Source organism: Melospiza melodia, chromosome 29 (genome assembly GCF_035770615.1).
Source record: "Melospiza melodia melodia isolate bMelMel2 chromosome 29, bMelMel2.pri, whole genome shotgun sequence".
NCBI lineage: Eukaryota > Metazoa > Chordata > Aves > Passeriformes > Passerellidae > Melospiza > Melospiza melodia.
Window position 1 is genome coordinate 1,443,692 of NC_086222.1, and position 22,834 is coordinate 1,466,525.

General features: G+C 53.8%; 1 protein-coding gene across 6 annotated transcripts in view; it reads right to left on the reverse strand.

The window, feature by feature from the left end:
• Positions 1 to 22,834, reverse strand: part of NCAM1 (neural cell adhesion molecule 1) — an 87,117-nt gene that overhangs the window by 24,517 nt on the left and 39,766 nt on the right. For 2 of the 6 annotated variants that reach the window (XM_063178611.1, XM_063178606.1), the window contains exons 2-16: positions 21,972 to 22,046; positions 21,224 to 21,442; positions 20,067 to 20,210; positions 19,114 to 19,251; positions 18,450 to 18,567; positions 17,628 to 17,800; positions 16,797 to 16,939; positions 13,369 to 13,398; positions 8,633 to 8,783; positions 7,711 to 7,895; positions 7,282 to 7,378; positions 6,064 to 6,234; positions 5,310 to 5,441; positions 4,073 to 4,087; positions 1,138 to 1,182 (exon numbers count right to left, since the gene is read on the reverse strand). In XM_063178611.1, coding sequence (XP_063034681.1) covers positions 1,138 to 1,182; positions 4,073 to 4,087; positions 5,310 to 5,441; positions 6,064 to 6,234; positions 7,282 to 7,378; positions 7,711 to 7,895; positions 8,633 to 8,783; positions 13,369 to 13,398; positions 16,797 to 16,939; positions 17,628 to 17,800; positions 18,450 to 18,567; positions 19,114 to 19,251; positions 20,067 to 20,210; positions 21,224 to 21,442; positions 21,972 to 22,046 — 1,836 coding nt within the window. The remainder of the gene's footprint in view (positions 1 to 1,137; positions 1,183 to 4,072; positions 4,088 to 5,309; positions 5,442 to 6,063; positions 6,235 to 7,281; positions 7,379 to 7,710; positions 7,896 to 8,632; positions 8,784 to 13,368; positions 13,399 to 16,796; positions 16,940 to 17,627; positions 17,801 to 18,449; positions 18,568 to 19,113; positions 19,252 to 20,066; positions 20,211 to 21,223; positions 21,443 to 21,971; positions 22,047 to 22,834) is intronic. The other 4 variants (XM_063178607.1, XM_063178608.1, XM_063178609.1 and 1 more) reach the window with 4 other exon arrangements.

Here is a 22,834-nt window from a genome sequence, read left to right on the forward strand (position 1 = left end):
GGGCTAAGATTCCTTTTTTCAGAACAAGCTGTTGTGTAAAACACGACCCCAGGTTTTCCCTCGAGGGGAGCTGTGCCCAGCCCACACAGGGACAGCCAGGAGGGAGTCTCTGCCAGCTCAGGGATAAAGGATGAGCAGCAGAGCCTGCCCCTGCCCTCTCCAGCCCATCCTGCCAGGCTGACAGCAATGAAAAGGTCTCTTCAGCCCCTGGGTGCAGCAGGGATTGGGGTTTGGCATTTGGAAATGAAAATTACTGCATGAGGAGCTCACTGCTGTGGCCACTGGCAGGTAAAGGAGATTTAGAGTCACCTGTGAGACCATAAAACATGCCAGTCATAAAAGCACTCATTATTATTAATTATAAATGCATTTGGCTGGCCACACTCTCCTCTCCCTCCATCCCAACCCCCAGATCACCCCACACTTCATGCCTGGAGTGTTTTCCATTCAGAAAACCATTCCTACCCCCCTCAGGTAAACACCCCAGTGACCACAGACACACTCTGGGCTACTGCAAGGCACACAAGCAGCTCCTGGCTCAGCAGAGACCATTAGTGACTCAAAGCACACACATGCACCACGAACTCAGACCCTCACTGAGGGCTTCTCCTCTCCCTGGCCACCCAACCAAGGCAGCCTGAACCCAGCTCCCATCTCAGATGTGGAATTTTCTGGAAGCCTGAGGCCTCTTTTAAGGCAAGCAGGGCCCTGGGATCTCTCCTGCAGGGTATTTTACCTCCTCATTTGCATCTTCTTCCAGCAACCAATATCCCTCATTTTAATATCAACTGTATCTCCCTATATTCAAAGCAAGGCAGGGCAGCAGGAAAATGATTTCATGCACTTCCCTTTCGCAAAGGCAGCTGCAACACTAAAATGGGGAACACTAAAGGAAGCATTCCTTTTGGAAAGGATGATTTGGGAGGTTATTCCTCTTTCTCTCCCTCTCTGTGCTTTTTCTGAGCCTTTTATTCCCATTTTTCAGAAGGGGGGGAGAGGGGCAGCATGCTGGGCTGTGAACATGCTCACACTGCACACTGCTGCCGGCAGCCAGCCCAGGGTGCCCCAGAGCCCTGGCACTGGGCATCCAGGGCTCCAGCAGCCCCCAGGGCAGGGCCAGCAGCCCCAGGTACTCACTCAGAGCCACGGGGCTCGGGGATGCAGCAGCCGCAGCTGGGGTTGCTATGGAAACACAAGGATGCACAGGGTGGGGACCAGGGGGTGACAGCAGGGAAACGGGGCAGGGCTCAGGAGGAGGGCACTGAGGGGGACAGCCAGCCCTGAGGCACCCAGGGAGCTGCAGAAATCCTGCCAAGCCCTGCTGCTGCAGGGAGCGGGGTCCTGGCGGCCCCAGAGGGGTCCTGGCAGCCCCAGAGGGGTCCTGGCAGCCCCAGGGAATGAGGGGATGTGGATGTGGGGTGATTGCACTGCTGGTTTGTTCACAAAGGTATTTTGGTACCGGCCCCAGGAAATGAGATGTGAGATCTGGGATGAGTGCAGGGCTGGTTTGGGGTGACTGCAGTGCTGGTTTGCACTGGAGGTATTTTGGTACCAGCCCCAATGAATGAGGAGATGTGGGGGGATTGCAGAGTTGATTTGCACCCAAGGTATTTTGGTACCAGCCCTAGGAGATGAGGACACGTGAGATGTGGGACATGGGGTGATTGCAGTGCTGATTTGTACATAAAAGTGTTTTGGCACCAAACCCAGGGAATGAGGAGATGTGGGATGGCTGCAGTGCTGGTTTGGGGTGATTGCAGTGCTGGTTTGGGGTGACTGCAGAGCTGCTTTGTACACAAAGCTATTTTGGGACCAAACCCAGGAAATGAGGTGTGGGATTTGGGATGGTTGCAGTGCTGGTTTGGGGTGACTGCAATGCTGGTTTGGGGTGACTGCAGAGCTGGTTTGTACCCAAAGGTATTTTGGCTCCACACCATGCTCTGCTCTCTTTGAACACCTCTGGGTTCAAACCCCACCCCACTCCTCCTCCAGCCTTTGTTTGGCTGCAGATTTGTAAGGAAAAGGAACTGAAGAAAAGCAGCAAATGGTTAAAATGAAAATACAAACCCAGGTCAACTCAGACACTCCTCCAATCTCCAGAATTCTCATCTGTGCCACTATAATCCATAATTATCACTAATTACCTCATGGAGAGGCTCTCTAAGATAGACAGAAACTTCTTTTTCTTACTGAGGGAAATTAAATAAATCAAAATGACTTCAGGCTTATCCCAGCAGGCATTAAAAATGGTGTCAGGTTTTACATTCAGACAGAGACTCTAAATAATAGGGCAAGGAAAACAAGTGGCCTTGGTTAATCTGAGCTGTAAAATTCCTGAGACATCTCTGTGACCTTCAAATCACTCCAGAGGGGACAAAAATTCCTCCTGCTTGTGACTGCCCACAAAGAGGTGACTGGAATCCCAGCAGAGATGGAGAAAAGGCATTTCTGTGGTGCCATTTCCAGGCAGGGTCTGAGATGGGCTCTGGAAGGGAGCAGACAGAACTGGGGGATGATCCCAGGACGACCCCAGCTGCAGAGCTTCAAGGGCAGGATGGAATTGAAATGAAAAATGAGTTAAAGGAGGGAGAACTGCAGCTCACCCTGCCCTGGGGAGCACAGAGGGACTGGCAGCTTGCTGCCACATGAAAATAATCATAAAAAAGCAAAAGACTCCAGCCCAGAAGTGCTGGAATGTTGTGCAGAGCCACCCACCTGTCCCCGGGTGCTGGCCATGAGGCTGGGGCTGCAGCAGAGCTTTTCCTGCTCTTTTTCCTCTCCTTTCCACTGCATTTCCCCTTTTCCTGCAGCACCGCTGGGGATCCCAGCCCTGCCCTCCCTGGCTTTCATCTCCAGCTCAGAAGGGATTGCCCCAGTCCTCAGCCTGGGCTCCAACCCTGACCGTCACCACCCTCACGGCGTTATTTTTTATTATTGCTCCTGAAATCAACGGGATCCAAACAACCCCACACTGCACAAATGCTCTGGGAACGCCTCCCAGTGCCTCCCCAACTGCTGCAGTTTGCAGCCTTGCCTGTCTGTCTGTCCATCCATCCTTCCCCTTCCTGCTCCCCTACATCCAAGCTTTGGTCCTATGCAATCTTTGAGGGGAAATGGCACAAGCAGGATTCAAAATTTGGGTTAAAAATAAAAATATAAAAATATAAAAATTTAAAATAATAAAATAATAAATAATATTAATAAAAATATTTAAAATCCTCTCCTGTTTTTCACTTCAGGAATCTCAAAGAAGCTTCTCTGAGCTTGTCCCTGTAATGCTGGGAGTAGCAGCAGCTCCCCACAGGGAGGCACTGATAAATGCCATAATGCTCACTGGGATAAAGAGGATTTTATAGCTCCATTGATCAGGTTTGATTGGAAAGGCACAAAGCTATGGAGCCATCTCCACTTTTCACTCACAATTACACAAATCCATCACATTTCTGACTCATTCTGCATTGGAAGTGGGAACATGCCGTTTATTTAAAATTTAGTATGAGGTTTATTTATTTAATCACACAATCTACACAAGTGCTGGAAGACTGTCCAATGGTAAAATCATTAGTGAGAAGAGGAAAAAAAAATTGAATTTTTTTCCTTCCATTTTGTGCTTTCAAAATTGGGAAGCTATTCAAAATGCTGAAGTTTTTGGTTGGCTCTGGTCTAAACCAGATCTGCAATTTGGCTGAATTGATTTCCCTGAATGATCTCAGCATCATTAAAATTGAACTGTTTTTAATGGATTCATAAATATGAAGCCTTCCACTACTCCACTCTGAGTCAACAAGCTAACTATTATTATTTTGATTATTATTATGATTAGATAATCACTACATTAAATGTTCCAACTGCATGCTGTGGAGCACAGACAAAGAGTTAACCCCAGTTCTGTTCTAGACGAGAGCAGTGGCTACTCCAGAGTCAGTGTGGTTAGGGAATGAACACTACTGCAGTCCTACAGCCTCTGACAGGTAAAAAGGCACTAAATTAAAAGAATTAAAAGCTGGAAGTGTTAGAGGAACACTCTAAAAACACAAAAAGAGAGACTGAAAGAAATGCAGAGAGCACTTACGTGGGTGAGGGATGCCTGCAGTTTATCCATGGATGGGACACAGACCAAAAACGAAATAAAAAGACAGAAATAGACACACAGAAACAAACAAAAAAAAAAAAATGTAGAGGATGTGAGGAGACAGAGAATATGGAGCTGGAAAATCAGCATCCCACGTGTGCCCTGCTGAGCAGGCATGGGCAGAGCTCAGGGGACTCCAGGCATGCTTGGGGTGGGCAGGGACAGCCCTGGGTCCAGAACAGGGGTCTGGAGAGAGAATTAATTCAGCTCAGGGGGCTGGAGAGAGAATTCAGCTCAGGGGACTGGAGAGAGAATTCAGCTCAGGGGGCTGGAGAGAGAAATAATTCAGCACAGGGGTCTGGAGAGAGAATTCAGCACAGGGGACTGGATTGAGAATTCAGCTCAGGGGTCTGGAGAGAGAATTCAGCACAGGGGTCTGGAGAGAGAATTCAGCTCAGGGGTCTGGAGAGAGAATTCAGCACAGGGGTCTGGAGAGAGAATTCAGCACAGGGGTCTGGAGAGAGAATTCAGCACAGGGGTCTGGATTGAGAATTTGGCTCAGGGGTCTGGAGAGAGAATTCAGCTCAGGGGTCTGGAGAGAAAATTCCAGCTCAGGTCTGGGAGCAGCAGCCAGGGCTGGATGCAGGAGCAAAGGGACAGAACCAGGTCAAATCCTCTCCCTGCCTGCTCTGGTCACACCTGCCCTGCCCCCTGCACCTTCCATGCTCTCCTCCTGCTCCCCTTCCCACCCCGAACAGCTCCCTGGGGTTTAACTCTTCCCTGACCAGGAGGACAGTGCTGGGCCACAGCAGAACCTGGGAATGGCCCAGGCAGAGCAGAGCAGAGCCTGAGGAACCCCTGGAATCCATCCAGAGCTGCAGGGGCATCTCAAACACAGCAACCCTCCCTCCTTCACCTTCCACAGCCCAAGGCCAGTCCTGTGCTGGACACCTCAGTGTGGAAAACACACCTTGTGACAGTGACATCACATTCTCTGTGACCAAACCCCTCCTCAGCTGCTTCTCCTCATTAAAATTCTCCTTGGCAGCACCAAGGCTGAGCTGCAAACACCAACCAGCGCACGCGGAACAACTCCTCCCTTCCAAGAAACCTCTGAATTACCGAGCAAACCCAAACCCACAGAGAAAGCAGAGGGTGCAGCGAGGTCTGTGAGAGGGGAGAGGCGAGATCCATGCTCGGGGAGGCTGCAGGGAGGGCTGGCCTGGGCTGTACTTACGAACTGGCTGCGTCTTGAACTCGGCGGGCGGGCTGAGCTCCCCCACGCCCTTGCCATTGACTGCTGACAGCCTCACTGCATAGGTGGTCTCAGGCTTCAGCCCCGTGATGGTCACTGCGCCCTCCACGTTGGCTGGGGGCAGAAAAAGCACAGAAAAGCTCAGGGCTCCAAGAAGTAAATGAACAAATTTTGTTTGTTCCCGCGCGGGGAGAAAAGGGATAAACAGAGCTGGCTCTAGCTGGGATCACACCACTGCAGTGGGGAATAAAATAACAATTTCAGCTCCACATGGGATTGGGGCTGGAGGATTAAGCTCTGGACAGAACTCTCCCTTTTATAACCCTCCCCAAATCAGAATTCTTTTGCTTTATTTGACTCCAGGATGGATTTTGTGCCACAAGCACTGCTATAGATCATTTCAATAGGATGGGCTTGCTGCTGGAATAGCAGAGTTTATTGTCCAAGGGGGACCAAGGGGTTACAGATGAGGGCTCAAAAGCCTCCTGTGGGAAGCAGCAAGTGAAAACTGCAATTCCAAGCACAGGGTTCTTGAGCTCTCAGCAAAGCCCAACCCTCATTTCCAGCTGAAAATTCCACGAGACACTCACAGCAAATATCTAAAATGTGTAAATATTTAAAAACATAAAAACTTGTCTGGAACCTCCAGCCTGAACCCTCCACCCTCCCTGGACAGGAAAGTGCATGTTTTTCAGCGCTGGTGGGGAAGGAACCAGGTGTTTATTGTCACTCCTACCTTCCTTGGCATCGTAGAGCCGCGAGTGCCAGTCGCCCTCGCCCAGGGCCCTCCACTCCGCCTTGTACCTGAGGATGGGCACCCCGCCCGTGGCCTCGGGCTCCTCAAACTCCACCTGGGCGCTGCTGGAGTAGGGCTCCACCCTGCCGATGGAGGGCGAGGAGGGCGTGTCTGGGGACAAGGGACAGCAGCGGTGAGACACGGAGCTGGGCAAGGGGCTGGCACCAGCCCGCACCCCTGGGCTCACACAGCACGGGACAGGGAGGGGCTGAGCCTCACAGAGGGCTTTGGCAGCTTTAGAGATGTTGGTTAGTGCAGGGATGTTAATTTGGGCTCCTCTCTAAGAGGGTGGAGAGTGCCAGTCCCTTCTCCAAAAGGGAACAACCAGAGCAGTGCAGCAAAATTATCCTGGATGCCACTCTGTCCCCAGTGTCCCTTCCACGGGGCTCTGAGTTCTGGATGTTACTCTGTCCCCTCTGTCCCTTGACAGGACTCTGCAGTCCGGGATGTCAGTCTGTCCCCAGTGTCCCTTTCACAGAGCTCTGATGCCATTCTGTCCCCTGTCCCTTCCACAGGACTCTGCCGTCCTGGCTGCCACTCTGTCCCCTCTGTCCCTTCCACAGGGCTCTGAGTTCTGGATGTCATTCTGTCCCCAGTGTCCCCTCCACAGAGTTCTATTGTGGGAATCCATAAAACCAGAGGGTTTTGGGAAAGCTGCAAAAGGCCTCAGAGACAGCAGAACTGTGACTGGAGCTGAGCAGCAGCCATGAGATTGGTCAGCAGAAAAGTTACGTAAGAAGTAGAAAAGTAAAAACAAATAGAACAATAGTTTGTGTACTAATGCTTGGCTAGAATGACTCCCTAGCTGCAGAAAAGTTTATCTAGGGAGATATTAGGAAGTTCTAAGCTTAATAATGGAGCTTAATAATGCCCAAACATGCCCCTGTGGCACCCTGGAGCCTTCCCAGGCTGGCCCAGCTCTGAGATGTGCAGCCCAGCTGCTCTCAGGGGTGCCCAAATCCAAATCACAGCTCTGGGAGCACAGGGAAGAACAAACCCCTGGGGAAACGAGGGACCAGAGATGCTGAGCAGCTCCAAGGCAGCAGGAATGTGTGAACAGCCTCTCTGAAGGCTGGAGCTGCTGTCAGGGGGCAGCAGAGCAGGGTCCCTGTGTCACCCACCCTGTGTCACCCACCCTGTGCCACCCTCCCTGCTCACCTGCCTGCACCAGGATGAACTCGGAGGACTCCTGCCCGATGCGGTTCACAGCCGTGCAGTTGTAGTTCCCAAAGTCATTCTCTGAGTCTGGGGTCACCTGTGGGGGCAAGGAAGGCTCGGCTGGGATCACAAAACCCTTTCCACTCTGCCAAGGCACCCCGAGTTCAGCTGGGGAGAAGCTACAATAAAACCCAGGAGTTTGTGCTCTCAGAGCTGTCCAGGAGAGCTGCAGTGGGCACAGAGGCAAGCAGGGGCTGCCTCTTCTGCTACCTGATCATCTTCCAATTCCTGCTCCTCTTTATCTTCCACAACCTGATTTTCTCAGGATTTATATGCCAGAAACTCCACCCCAACTTCACTTCTACCAAGAGGACCAGACTGAATTCCTCCATCACCATTTATCTGATGTTACTCCTGGCTTTTCCTCACCTCCAGGTAACTTGCTGAGGGCGTGTTGTAGATCTTGATGTTGCTGTAGTTGGAGCTGGGGAGCAGCTGCCCATCCCGGAACCAGGAGATGACAGCACTGGGGTAGGCAAACACCTCGCAGGTGATGTTCACCTGGTTCCCTTCCCAGGTGTACACGGCCACAGGGCCCTGCAGCTTGGGGGCGTCTGGAAGAGACATTTGGGAGGAAAATTGGAGCAAGCTGAGCTCCCAGAAAAGCCTCTCTGTAAGGAACCCTTGGCTGGAGTCCACCTCAATGCGGGAAGGGGAATCTAATATGGGAAATGGGAACTGCCCTCTCCTCCAGGGCGTGGGGAACATCTGCTGCTGAAGGCACAAAGGAGCAGCGTGGCAGGAGCACACGGCACGATGGGGCTGGGAAGGTGCTCTAGGGCAGAACCTGACTCCTGAAAAACGGGACTGCAGCAGATCTGTGGTGAGCTGCAGAGAGCACCCAGGCACAGAGAACACCCTGCAACGTCTCACATGGAGACTTGCACAGCCTCACCCTCCTCATTTTGCTCCTAAGAAATGGGACTGCTGCAGATCTTTGGTGAGGAGCAAAGAAGACCCAGGCACAGAGAGCCAGCCTGAGCTGCTTCTCAACTACAGAGAGAGTTACTGCAGCCTCTGACTTGTAATTCATTTCTCTTTCTTTTCATCACTGTGTTACAGCCCTTTGTAACAGTGATTGCAACAGTGATAATCGGAGTATCTACTCCACTTTTTTTTCCTTTATGTAATATAAATTGGGTTTTGGTTTAAATAAAAATACTTCTCACGGTCTACACCCTCACCCTCAGCAGCACCCAGGGGAGGGACGGGGAGCACAGGGAGGGAACAGGGAAGGAACAGGGCAGGAACAGGGAAGGAACAGGGAGGAACCAGCCCCCCGGGCACTTACACTGCACCTCCAGGTACATGGCCTGCGAGTCCTGGCCGATGGTGTTGCTGGCAGTGCAGATGTACTCGCCCGCGTCCGTGTACTGGATGTCCTTGAGCGTCAGCGAGGAGACGCGAGCGTGGCTGCGCACCACGATCCGCCCGTCCAGCGTCTGCGACAGCACAGCCCGTCAGGGGCGGCCCTGGGGCACACTGCCTGCCCTGCCAGCCCCAGGGCAGCCCCAGGATGGCACACAGCCCGTCAGGGGCGGCCCTGGGGCACACTGCCCGCCCCACGGGGCACACAGCCTGCCACAGCCCTGGGCATCCCAGCAGGGCACACAGCACAGCCCGTCAGGGGCGGCCCTGGGCACCCAGGGACACCCCAGGATGGCACACAGCCTGCCCCAGGATGGCAGCCCCAGCATGGCACAAACCCAGCCCCAGGATGGCACAGAGCCTGCCCCCGAAAGCCCCAGCAGGGCACACAGCCTGCCCCTGGCAGCCCCAGGATGGCACGCTCCCTGCGCCAGGATGGCACACACTCTGTCCCAAGGCAGCCCCAGGATGGCACAAACCCTGCCCCAGGATGGCACATAGCCAGCCCCAGCCCCTGGCAGCCCCAGGATGGCACACTCCCTGCCCCAGGATGGCACTCACCCTGTCCCAAGGCAGCCCCAGCAGGGCACACAGCCTGCCCCACAATGGCACAGAGCCAGCCCCAGCCCCTGGCAGCCCCAGGATGGCATAAACCCTGCCCCAGGATGGCACTCACCCTGTCCCAAGGCAGCCCCAGCAGGGCACACAGCCTGCCCCACGATGGCACAGAGCCAGCCCCTGGCAGCCCCAGGATGGCACACTCCCTGCCCCAGGATGGCACAAACCCTGCCCCACGATGGCACATAGCCAGCCCCAGCCCCTGGCAGCCCCAGGATGGCACACTCCCTGCGCCAGGATGGCACTCACCCTGCCCCAGCCCCCGGCAGCCCCAGGATGGCACAATGGTGCACAGCCTGCCCCAGGATGGCACACCCCCTGGCTGAGCCAACCCCAGCACTGCAGATCCCCCAGCTGAGGCCAGGCGAGAGCAGCAGGGGCAGCTCTGTCACTGTGTGTGCAGGGGCTCAGAGCACTCGGGGCAAGGGGGAACATCAGGAGCAGGAGCAAAGCCTCAGCTCCCACATGGCTGAGAGCACCACACAAACTGAGCACAAAGCTTCTCCCCAGGGTGGGAACTGCAGAGATCCAACATGCAAAGAGATAAAAAACAAAAAGGAAACCTCCCCAAAAGCTCCCAGCCCTTCCTGTCCCCTCAGCAATACTGGTTTTATCTCAGTGCTCCTGGAACGGAGAAGGAAGAACAGATCCAGAGCCCAGAGCTGAATCAGGCAAAAGGAAGCTCAGAACTTGCACCTGAACGTGGCACAGCAAGAGAGGGAAGGGCAGTGGAAAGGGCAAGAAAGCCTCCAGAGACAGCCCTGCCCCAAGGAAATTCCAGAACCATTTCCCACACCAAGAGAGTGCGGGGATGCCACTGACAGAGAGGAACGAGGAGTGCAAAATCCCAGGGGACTCCAAGGGCTGCACCCACCCAGGCACCCCAGGCTGGCTTCCCTCTCCAGTTTGTCACCAAATCCACGAGAACACAAAGCAGGGACTCCTCTCTCCCTCCTGCTGCTCCTGCCTCAGCCTGGGGGCTCCAACTCTCTCCTGTAATTTCTGATTTTACACCAGGGAGTAAATCTGGCACCCTCAGGGCTGTGCCTGCTGCTGCATCCTGCCACCTCCAGCAGCATCTGTTTCCTTGGAAGGTGCAGGACCAGTGCTGATAAATGAGGAAAACCTGAGGGTTTCCAACAGCCAAGTGCACAAAAAGCATCTCTGGTGTCTCAGACCTCTGGGCCTGAGCCTCTCTCTGTGCTGAGACTGACAAAGTCTCTACAAATAAATCTCTTTTGTCACCTCAGTTAGCCCCAGCACCAGCTCATGGGCACCAGGCCAATCTCAAATGCACAAAAATAGCATCTTGTGATGGCACATAAACAACTGGGTGTATTTCTCTCCTCTCTCCTGCAATTCCCTGGCCAGTGCCACGAGCCACAGACTCCATCCCTGCCCTGGAGCAGTTATCCATGGACGTGTGGTGCTGTGGGCATCATTTCAGAGCCTGACATGAAACCACAGTGGTGCCACACCAGCAAAATCTGCTTTTACCTCACTGCCCTGCTCCCCTCTGTCTGACTCTGGATTTCCCTCCCAACCCCAGCTCATTCCAGCAGCACCAGCACTCCAGACCTGGGAATATTTCCAGTATTTGTCCCTGGGACCTCACCAGAAGAGGGGAAAGGACAAAACAAGTGTGGGATCGCAAGAAGTGATTCTAGAAAAGGCATTTTTACACCCAAATGCCTCCTGCCTTTCTCCAAGATCCACCCCAAAGGAGAGCCAGGAAATCGTGGTCAGGGAGGATTCCATGAGCAATGCAACTCATTCTGGAAACGAAGCTCTGGTTTGTAATGCAAAAAGGCAAAAGGAAGAAAAAGAGAGATCAGGAAGAGAACAAGCCCAGCCAAGAAAGCTCACTGAGGTTTTCTCTGTGCCTGCTGCAGCCCACCAAGGGCTCTGGTGCTGGAGACAGGACAGGCAGGGATTTGGGAGCCAGATGTTGACATCTGTAACCCTTTTACTCAAATTCCCCAGTTGCAAGGATCAAAATAACAAAGTCCTAGTGCTGGGGAGAGCAGCTCGGTGAATCACTCCTCAGAACAGAGCAGGATGTTCTCTCTATTGCCAATTATTGCAATTTATCCTGTTGCAGGCATTTCCCCCAGTTCTGGCCGCGCCCTGGGGCACAGCCACTGTGAGCACTGCCCAGGGCCAGAGGGGACAGCAGAGACAAATAAACTGCATTTATCTCCTTCCCTTCATCTTCTGGGGCTTTCAGCTTTCCCAAACCAGGGATAAATCATCCAGGGGTAATTCTGCACAATCCTGCCTGCCCCTCACTTCCCAAACCCACACAAAGCCCTGAAAACCCCGAGCCAGCAGGAACCGCACTGAGGAAGAGGAGGGATCTCTCCTTGTTCTGTGCCTTTGTGCCCCCACAAACCCCTGAAAAGCCCAGCCCAGGCAGGAGCTGCACTGAGGAAGAGGAGGGATCTCTCCTTGTTCTGTGCCTTTGTGCCCCCACAAACCCCTGAAAAGCCCAGCCCAGGCAGGAACTGCACTGAGGAAGAGGAGGGAATCTCTCCTTGTCCTTTCCTTGGAGAGCAGTGTTTGATATTTGTATTTAACTGCAGCCCTGAACACTCCTAACGCTGCACCCATTCCCAGTTACCAGTCTGCGTGTGACTGGGGGTACCCAGAGATGCTGCCAGCACTGACTTCACCTCCTCACCCGAAATTCCTCCAGTAAAAGTGAAATATTTAATGCCAAACATGCCCTGACCTCCATCCTGCTGCTGGAATCCACTGCTGAAAGCCCCCAGGCAACTTTAAAGCAATTTTAAAGCAATTTTAGAGAGATATCCTGCACCCCACTGGGGTATTTTGAGACAAGAGGCAGTAAGAAACTTAGAGACAGCAAACTTAATGGTATTAGTGCTCATATTAATCAAAAGCTGGAGAGAGAGAGCCCAGCGAAAACACTGGGGCAGGGAGGGGACAGCTGGGACAGGAACTCCTGTGTGTCCTGGGGAGATGCAGCGACTCAAATTCCAAATTCCCCAGCGCAAACTGCTCTGAGAATCCGATGCCTCCACCTGCCACAGCCCCACAGATCATTGTGAAGGGAGAATGGGCAGGATCTCCCCGTGGAACACAGCTGGGGGGTGCTCAAGTTACAGCTCCCCTTTGCTCAGCCTCGGGGATTTAGGATGGCTTCAAAATGATTTAAAATATCAGAGCCTCCACGAAGTTGATCCTAAAAATACAAATCCAAGTCACCCAGTTCTGACAGCTCATTCTGTTCTCCACCTGACCCCTGTTATTTGCTTGGGAACTTTCCTTCTGGTCCATTTTGAAGCAAAAGGGCTACAAATCAGCTGTATTATTATTATTATTATTATTATTATTATTATTATTATTATAGCACGGCACTGAACGTGAAATAAAATCAAACCCCATTTGCACCAACCCCAGTCCCTGCATTATCCCACCTCCCCCTCACTGACCCTTAAAAACCAAAGACAAATGGAAATAATTGAGCAATTTGGAGCATTTTGTGCAGAAATGCCCCTGGTGCAAGGTTTCTCTGCATTGCTTTGGAAATGGAGCATGATGCAGCTTCCTTCACACAGAAGGTCAAACTGAAGGACTGCCATGAGCAAATAGGTGAGTTGGCTGGAGCAGAGGAGGCTTTCCTGGGCAAAAATGACTTTCCCAAAATACAGGTTGGTGCTAATTCTTCCCTCTCTGTAAGAGAGGATGATTCACACTGGCAGCACAGGAAAAAAAATGGTGAAAAGAACATTTTACATTTTTCATTTGAATTGCCTTTCCTTTCATTTTTAGGTGACGAGCAGAGTTGCTCACTCCCAACACAGCCACTTTGCTCATCCAAAAATTGCATCACTACATGCCAAGCAATTTCTACCTCTAGAAGCTGCTCCTTGTATGTACTGGTAATTTAAGTGGGTCAGATTAATGCTTTGTTTAGTTGGTTACTGCACTAGAGATTTGTTAATCTGTGATGCTTAGAAGAGAAACCAACAACCAAGAACCTAAAGAAGTTTTGCTAAAGCTCTGACAATCTGATACCTCTTGTTTCTCGGGCCGGGTCCACGAAGCCTGGAGAGAACAGATATAGAACACAACGACAACGACAGAAAAAAAGCAATAAAAGTTTGTCAAAGGTTGCTTTAGGTACCAGTGTCTGCAGCACATTGAGCTGGGTGCACATGCAGGCTCCAAGCCGAGCATCTCCTGTGGGTGGGGTGGGGGATCACAGCTTCCCTCTCCCATCAGTTTCAGCCTGGAATTCACCATTTCACAGCCTCTGCTTTGGTTTTTAAATGTCTAAAAACGGCTGCTGGCACCTCGAGGCTGATTGATCCCATCAGGGACTGTTTCCTTTGAACATCTCACCTTTCCTACACACCTCTGCCCACTGAGTTGCTCTGCGCAGCCCCAGTGTTGTGCCCCTGGTCTGTTTGCCACCCCACACTGATTAATTAACGCTGATTAACGTGATCATCATGCATTTGGAGGCCTGGATCCATGCAGGAAGGAGGAGCAGCCCCAGCCCCAGCTCCCTGCGCTCAGGGATGGCAGCACCCAGCCCCAGAGCAGTGAAACATGCCCAAAGCTCGCTGCAAAGCAAATATTTCCCACTGAGAGAAAGCCGGCAGCAGCAAGGACCAGCTCCCCGTGGCTCACAGGTTGCTGTGTTCCATTCCCCCCTCTGTAATTTATATTTCAGCTCTCTGTGATTTGCTCAGGAGTCAAGAATCACCAGGGTGGCGGCACTGGCTGAGGGGCACAGTGACATTGTGGGGGTGTCACAGCACACACGGGTGGCAGGGATGGAGATGGAGGCTCGGGGAATGAGGGGCAGCGACAGAGCCCTGCTGCCAGGGGACACTGAGATGGCACAGACGGGACACACAGCTCTGACAGGGCTCAGGGACAGCATGGGCTGGGTGGGGATGGGGATGGGACAGGAGCTCACCCCGAACCTGCAGGAGGCACAGGGAGCCCTGAGGGGCAGCACTGGGGTTAAACTCAGTCTGGGATGCAGGAGGGAGAAATCAGAGTTGATCTCTCTGCTCTTTGATGCCTTCAGTGAGAGGATGCTCCCTTGTTTTCTGCCCTGCAGGGAACGGTGAACAGGGAGAGCAGCTCTCTCAGGGCATCCAGCCCTGGATGAAGGATCAGGGATGTGTGTTTGGGATGCAGGGGGAAGAAATCAGAGCTGATCCCTCTGCTCCTCACTCATTTAGTGAGAAGGTGCTCCCTTGTTTTCTGCCCTGCAGGGAATGGTGGCTGGGACAGCAGCTCCAGGAGATCCAGCCCTGGATGAAGGATCAGGGATGTGTGTCTGGGATGCAGAAGGAGAATTCAGAGCTGATCCCCTTGCTCTTCACTCCTTTATTGAGAGGATGCTCCCTTTGCTTTCTGCCCTGCAGGGAATGGTGGCTGGGACAGCCCAAAATCTGCCAGGAGACACAGCTGAACTAAATCCTCCTTGTCCTTTGGGGCTTTGGGTGGGTTTTCCAGAATGTTTTGGGAGTTGAGGCATCTCTACACCTCTAAAAACCTTCACTGAGGGATGATTACAAGATCAAACAACACAAAGCAAGAGAGAAGCATTCTGGATAACAGAAACCTTCAAAAGTAAGCATGAAAATTCCTAAAATAGCATTGTCTGTCCTGCACCAAAGATCATCCACTTTCCTGTGCTGTCCCAGAGAAAGGAAGTGGAGAATAAACTGAACAGATGCATTTGGAACAGAGTATTTAATAGAATTAAATATTCTAATAGAATTTGTAGTGAAGTATTTATAGAGCTGCTCTGGCCTCAGGGTTTTCTGGACATCTGAAAGGTTTCCCTCAACTCAGAGCACAAGAGAGAGAATGAGAAAGTACAAGACAAGCCAAAACAAAATGCACACACACACACACACACACACACTCAATAATCCAGCCTAGCAAGTGCAGGGGACATGATAAAATAATGTTTGCCCTGAAGGTTTGAACCAGCCCATGAGCACATGGCAGCACCTCAAACCTTGGCTCTTCCCCCATCTCCAGGTGTCAGAGCATGAACATTCCCCTTGCTATTGATCACCCACCTGAGAGCAGCAAGCAGAGTCTCAAAAACCAGCAAAAATGAGTTAGCAGTTTTGCACTGGGCTGTGATGGATTAACTGGGCTCAGAGGGGGGCTCCTCTACCACTTACTCAGCTTTTCCATCCCCTCCCTGCCCCAGTCTGTCCATGGCTGGGACCCAAACCTCAGAGCCAGCAGCTCCGCAGCCCTGGGCACCTCCCAGGGCTGACAGAGACAAACCCATGAACAAATAACCCAAATCCTGCCCAAACAGGTGCCCTGCTCAGGCTTCTGCAGCTTCTGCAGGACTGGAACCATTCCCTGCACACTGCAGGGATTCACAGCAGCCCTGGGATCCAAGAGATGCTGGGGAGGAACTGAGGCTGGACAGCTCTGGCACCCTGATTAATAAACTTACACAGGGACAACGAGGGAGGGGCTGACGTCATGGGGGCAATTAACAAAGCTCATTTAGGAGCTGCAGGGCAGCTGTGGGGAGCAGGGACAGTGGACAGCTCTGTTGCTCCCAGACTGCAGTGTCACACTGAGCCAGAGCCCCTGGCATGGCCAAGGCAGCTGAGCCCTGAAGCACCATCCTGTTAACAGGAGATTATTAATTAGCAACAACTCCTCACTCCTGCCTCTGTCTAGGCCTGCTCTGGCCCCAAATTCTGCCTCCTGATCGCTCGTGAAACATCTCCAGTGCAGCAGCAGCAGCAGCACACCCAGCCTACTCTCATTAAAGGAGCAACAACAACACCAGCACTCTCTTTCAAGAAGGAAAAAAACTGCTAATTATTTTTGCCTTTTAAGAACAAAATGGTGTTGATGGGATCAACAGAACAGGTGAGCACAAAAGGCAGGCAGGCTTTTGTGCTCTGGGGATGTGCAGTGTGACAGGGCAGCAGGGATGGACAGGCTCACTGTGGTCCTGGGGAGGAGCAGCCCTCACCTGCACCTGCCTGGGCCAGGGGGCTCTTCCCCCCTGCCAGATGTTCCTGCAGCTGGAGGAACTGCTCTGAACAGGCTTTGGGGGCCCCCGATTGAATCCCCCCGGTGAACACAGCAGGGACTGCAGGAGGACTCCCCAGCTGCTCAGGTGGCTCTCACAGGAGGGCACAGGTGGCACTGCCCCAAGTGTGGCATCTGTGGCACTGCTCAGGGTGTGGCATTGCTCCAGGTGTGCACCTGTGACACTGCCCCAGGCGTGTCAGTGCCCCAGGCGTGTCACTGGCACTGCCCCAGGTGTGTCACTGTCACTGCCCCAGGTGTGTCACTGCCCCAGGCGTGTCACCGCCCCAGGCGTGTCGCTGCCCCAGCAGCAGCAGAGCCCCCTGTGCCCCCATGCAGTGCCAGGCAGTGCCAGGGGCCGTGCTGAGCCCCTCAGGCCGGGCAGGGCTGCCCCCTGCCACCTTTACCTTCTCCTCGCTGCTGATGTTCCTGCTGGAGCTCCTCCAGGTGATGGAGGGGATGGGGTCCCCCGAGGCCTCGCAGGTCAGCGTGATCTGATCCTCCAGCTCCATGGCTGTCTTGTTCTCCACGTAGGTGATCTTGGGTTTGGCTGGGGAGGGGGAAAAGGAGCCTTGGCTCAGGGGGGCTCGGTGGGGAGAGCTGGGACCATCTCCAGCCAGCATGGGGGCTTGCACCTTCCTGCAGGAGGGAAGGACCTGGAAAACCTCCTGTGCTGGACCTGGAAAACCTCTTGTGCTGGACCTGGGAAACCTCTTGTGCTCATTCCCACAGCTGAGGCTCCAAGGAGGAGCCAGTTCAGAGGGTACAAATGTTCACCCCTGGATTACCAGCTCCCCCTTCCACCGCCCTGCCCAAACCAGCCCTTTGCCAAGGGCTTGGGCTGCACACAGGGCAGGGAGAATTCCATGTTCCCCAACACCTCCAGAGCCCTGGGAGGCAGGGAAGCTCCTGATTCACCCCTGCAAGCCTGAGATCACTCCCACAGTGCTGGGGTGAGCTCACCTCCCCATCCAGGCTGCAGCAAGCCCCACTAAAACCCTTCCAACAGCAGCTCTGGTGGATCAGGACTCCAGGAAATATCCTGGAGGGCATTTCCAGCAGCTGTGGGTCTGAGCCAGCAGCCCTGGCCGTGCTGGAGCACACAGGAGCTGGGAAGGACGGGATGGATGGCTCCAGACAGGAGCTCCAACAGCCCCAGGATGGCAGAGGGGCACAGCCCCAGCTGGCATGAATTAACTGGGACAAAGAGCTCCCCCAGCTCCCCCCAGGGCTGTTACCAAAGACTTTGAGGTGGATGGTGGCGTCGGCCTCCCCAGCCTTGTTCTCAGCAATGCAGATGTACTCGGCCTCGTCGCTCTTGTCCACCCTGTGGATCACCAGCTCGGAGCCGTCCGAGTTGAAGCTGTACTTGTCCTCCTCCTCCTCCACCTCCTCCACGGGCTCTCCATCCCTGGGGGCACAGAGCACACGGGGCTGTGGGGGCAGCAGCCAGCCCAGCCTGCTGCAGGCCTGCCCATCAGAGGGACCAGCCCCTTCTGCTGTGCCCCTGGGCTGCAGAGCTCAGCCTGGTACCCATTCCCACCCCTTCTCCTGTGCCCCTGGGCTGCAGAGCTCAGCCTGGTACTCATTCCCACCCCTTCTGCTGTGCCCCTGGGCTGCAGAGCTCAGCCTGGTACCCATTCCCACCCCTTCTGCTGTGCCCCTGGGCTGCAGAGCTCAGCCTGGTACCCATTCCCACCCCTTCTCCTCTGCCCATGGGCTGCAGAGCTCAGCCTGGTACCCCTTCTCACCCCTTCCCGCCCCAGCTCCCACCTCCTGGCACACCACAGAGCTGTAAACCCCCCAGAGGTGGTTTCTCTCCTACCAAGGCACCACTCCAAGCTGCCATCAGCCTTTCCAGGTCAATCAGTGCTGCTAACCTTCACCAAAGGCTGCAGAACTCCAAGAACAGAGTCCCTGGAGTGGGGATCACACCTGGCAGGGCAGTGCAGGGAGCTGGGAGGGGACACAGCTGAGCAATGGGAGCACTGAAGGAACCCCTTGGTTTGCTTTGCTTTGTTAAACTGTTTTTATCTCAGCCAACAGGATCCGATCCTTACTTGGTCCAGGACACGGTGGGCTCGGGGAAGCCATCAGCATCACAGGCCAGGGTGACAGACTGGCTCAGGTTGGCAGTGGCGTTCATGGTGCTCTGCCTGGCACGCACAGAGGGCGGCACTGCAAGAGAGCAGAGCCAGGGTGAGTGGGGAGCACAAAGGTGTGAGCCACAGGGAGCCCCCTGGGCACCTCTGGGGGCACCACTCACCCAACAACCCTGTCAGCACCACCACCTGCAGGGTTTGATCAGTGAGCCTGAGGCATGGCCAAAGGTGTGAGCCACAGGGAGCTCCTGTGCACCTCTGCCCACCCAACAACCCTGTCAGCATCACCACCTGCAGGGTTTGATCAGTGAGTCTGAGGCATGGCCAAAGTCATCAGCACAGGACAGAAAGGGCAGTGGGTGGGAGACACAAAAGGGCAGTGGGTGGGAGACACAAAAGGAATCAGTGTGGTGGCCAGAACCACAATGGTGAGTGCCACCAAGCTCAGCTCCTCACTCTGACCCTCAGGCTCCTCGAGGTGTTATTCTCCTGTAAACACCTGGCAAACACTCCCTGTGTCCCATGGACATTCTACTGGACACAGCAGAGGAAGAGGAGGGTGTGAGCGTGAGGCAGCAGCTCCTGCAGTGCCTGGGCTGAGGTGCTGCTCCCAGCCCCTCACCGTTGACGATGACCTGGATGTCCTTGAAGTTGATCTCCCCCCGGGCCAGGATCCTCCCCTCACACCTGTAGGTGCCCTCATCCGTCTTCTTGATGCCGCGGATCTGCAGGTAGTTGTTGGACAGGACGATGAAGCGCACTGCAAAGCACAAGGAAAGGCAAGGGAAGATCACTCAGCCTCTCCTTCCTATCCTTTTTCCTTTCCCTTCCCTTCCCCTAAAATCTCCCTCCCCAGCACAAAATGGAGATGCTGCTGGAGCTGGATCTGCCCCTGCTCTGGGGCTGTGCTCTGGGAGGTGAGCAGATCCAGGGGGACACAGCAGACCTGGCTGAATGAAGGGGAGCACTGAAGGAACTCCTTGGTTTCCTTTGCTTTATTAAACTGCTTTTATCCAACAGGATTTTCAGCCTCAGATTCTCCTCTCTGGGTGGGCTCCGTGCTCCCAGCACAGCAGAAGGTGACCTCAGCCCCACCATGAGGGCCCACGGACACGTTTGCACTGCATCACATCAGCCAGGGAGCAGTTTGGGCCTCGTCCCCCTGCCCAGGGGCTCCAGCCTCACCACCTGTGTGCCAGGTGTGGGACACCTGCTCAGCTGGGCTCAGGGTCCCTGCCAGCCCCTCTGCAGCAGTTGGGAATAAAGGGAAAGGTTCCTGCAAGGAGCTTCCAGCCCCGTTCCTCAGGAAGGTGGAGGGTGTCACAACACCCAGCTCTTCTGTCTGATGGCATTTCTTTCATCTGTATTTTTTATCCAGCATTCCTTGGCTGATTTTGGTGCCAAGGCCTGGTGGCCACTTCAGTGGGGATGTGATTGTCCTGCCACAGGCAAACCACAGCACCTGGGGTGACTAAATGCACATCCCATGACCTCGGGTCAGGCACAGCTGCTCCTCCTGTCCCTTGTGAGCACCAGCACTGTGTGAGAGGGAGGTGGACAGGAACAAGGCCTTACCATCCTTTTTCAGGATGACATCCCTGCCTTTGTGCTTCCAGATGATGGTGGGGGGCAGCGAGCTGACCACGTCGCACACGATCACAGCATCGTCCCCTTCCTTGAACTCCTGGGGGGTGGGAGCGTTCTTGAACATCAGCTTTTCTGGAAAATGGGAAAGGAGAGGTCACTGCAGCTTCCTCAGCACAGCTGGAGCAGAGAAACCCCCAAAGCCCAGAGATCTCCTTGTTCCCAGGGGAGGACTGAGGTCTGAGTGAATCACTGCATGCCTGTTACCCTGATATTTTATAAAAATCCCTTTGCCAGGATTTCTTCTCCTAAGAAGCTGGGAAGCTTCAGCTTCTCCCTGTTTGGCTACTTTGAGATGTGATTTGGAGAACTGTTTACCCAGCACGTGAATTGTTTTAATTTAATGGCCAATCACAGCCAGGCTGTGTTGGACTCTCTGAATCTGTCACGAGTTTTTACTATCATTCTTTTCTAACCTCCTGATACATCCTTTCTCTACAGTTTAGTACAGTTTTAGCATACAATTTCTTTTAATTTAATAGAACATCACAAAATAACAAATCAGCCTTCTAAGAACGTGGAGTCAGATTCACTCATCTCTCACCTCGTTGGGGTTGCTGCAAATTCAACACAGGGAGGGGCAAGGAGAGAGCCAGGGGGTCAAGGAAAGAGCCAGGGGGGAAAGGAGAGAGCAAAGGGGGGAAAGGAAAGAGCCAGGGGGGAAGGAGAGAGCCAGGGGGGAAAGGAAAGATCCAGGGGGGAAAGGAAGGAGCCAGGGGGGAAAGGAAAGAGCAAAGGGGCAAGGAAAGAGCCAGGGGGGAAAGGAAAGAGCCAGGGGGGAAAGGAAAGAGCAAAGGGGCAAGGAAAGAGCCAGGGGGGAAAGGAAAGAGCCAGGGGGGAAAGGAAAGAGCAAAGGGGCAAGGAAAGAGCCAGGGGGGAAAGGAAAGAGCCAGGGGGGAAAGGAAAGAGCAAAGGGGCAAGGAAAGAGCCAGGGGGGAAAGGAAAGAGCCAGGGGGGAAAGGAAGGAGCTGAAGGGGAAAGGGAAGAGTCAGGGACGGCAAGAAGAGAGCCAGGGGGGTAAGGAGAGAGTCAGGGAGAGCACGACAAGAGCCCGGGGGCAAGACAAGAGCCAGGTGAGGGCTCCTTACGGAATATCTTGACGTTGACGGTGGCCTCGGAGTCGCCCTCCTCGGGGCTGCTGACCACACACTTGTAGATGCCGGCGTCGTCGATGTTGGCGTTGTAGATGGTGAGCGTGGACGAGGAGTCATCGTTGCGCACCACCGAGATGCGCTGCTGGCCCGGGCTCAGCCGCTCCCCGTTCGGGGAGAACCACGAGATGTCCTTGGACCTGGCCTCCCCGGCCACTGAGGGTTGGGGGAGACAGCAGGGTCAGACAGGCCAGGACTGCATCACCCCCAAACCCCTCTGCTGAGGGTCTGCCCCAAACCCCACTGCTGAGGCTCTGACTGACCCCACAGGACAGTGGGACAGCCCAGCCCTTCATCACCCCAAATCCCAGGGTCTGACTGACCCCACAGCAGAAAACAGCCCAGTGAGAGACAGCCCAGCTCTGCACACCCCCAAAGCCCAGGGTCTGACCCAAATCCCATAGCTGAGGGCTCTGAATGTCCCAAACCCCACTGCCGATAGTCTGACTGACCCCACAGCAGCAAACAGTAAGTACAGACAGCCCAGCTCTGCACACCCCCAAAGCCCAGGGTCTGCCCCAAAGCCCACAGCTGAGGCTCTGAGTGACCCCACAGCACAGTGGGACAGCCCAGCATGCCCCAAACCCCAGGGTCTGAGTGCCCCACAGCAGCAGCACCATCCCAGCAGGGTCTGTCCCATTCTGAACTGAACCAAGGAACCCAGGGGCCTTTGGCCAGCACCCACCTTGACATAAGAAGAACTTGGACTCTCCAACGCTGATCTCCCCCTGGCTTGGAACAATGTCCACTTGGAGAGAGGCTGGGAAGGGAATGAGCACGGTCAGACACGGGCTGTGGGCTCCAGCAAAACACCTTTGCCAGCCTTACAGTCCCCAGGGATCCCTCATTCCATTTACAGTCCTGGACGACACCTGTATTCTGATCTGAACTGCTGGTTTTAAACACCAGAGGAAGGTTTTAAACAGGAGAGAAGGGTTTTAAACACCAGAACAAGGTTTTCAACAGGAGAACGAGGTTTTAAACACCAGAGGAAGGTTTTAAACATGAGAAGATGGTTTTAAACAAGAGAGAGGTGTTTTAAACATGACAGCAAGGTTTTAAACACCATAACAAGGTTTTCAACACCACAACGAGGTTTGAAACACCAGAGGAAGGTTTTAAACAAGAGAGAAGGGTTTTAAACACCAGAACAAGGTTTTAAACACCATAACAAGGTTTTAAACACCAGAACAAGTTTTTTAAAACCAGAAGAATGTTTGAAACACCACAGAAAGGTTTTAAACACCAAAGGACAGCACCTCTGCCCATTGCCATTTACCAGCCCCTCCCAGGGCACACCCACGCAGGCCCAGTGCCCTTTTCCCCCAGCATCACCCCTGCCTCCTTCCCTCATTGCATAAATTATGACCCATTAGGCAGAAAATGTAATTGGATTCTGGCTCTCCTCCAGCTATAGCTTAATTCCACAGCAGATCTGTGGCCTAACAAGCCCGGGTCAAGTTGAATTTGAGGATGCCAACATCGGTTTTCTTTGGAAAACACCCTCTGTGCTTTTATGTAGTGCACGAAAAGCTGAAAATCCCTCTC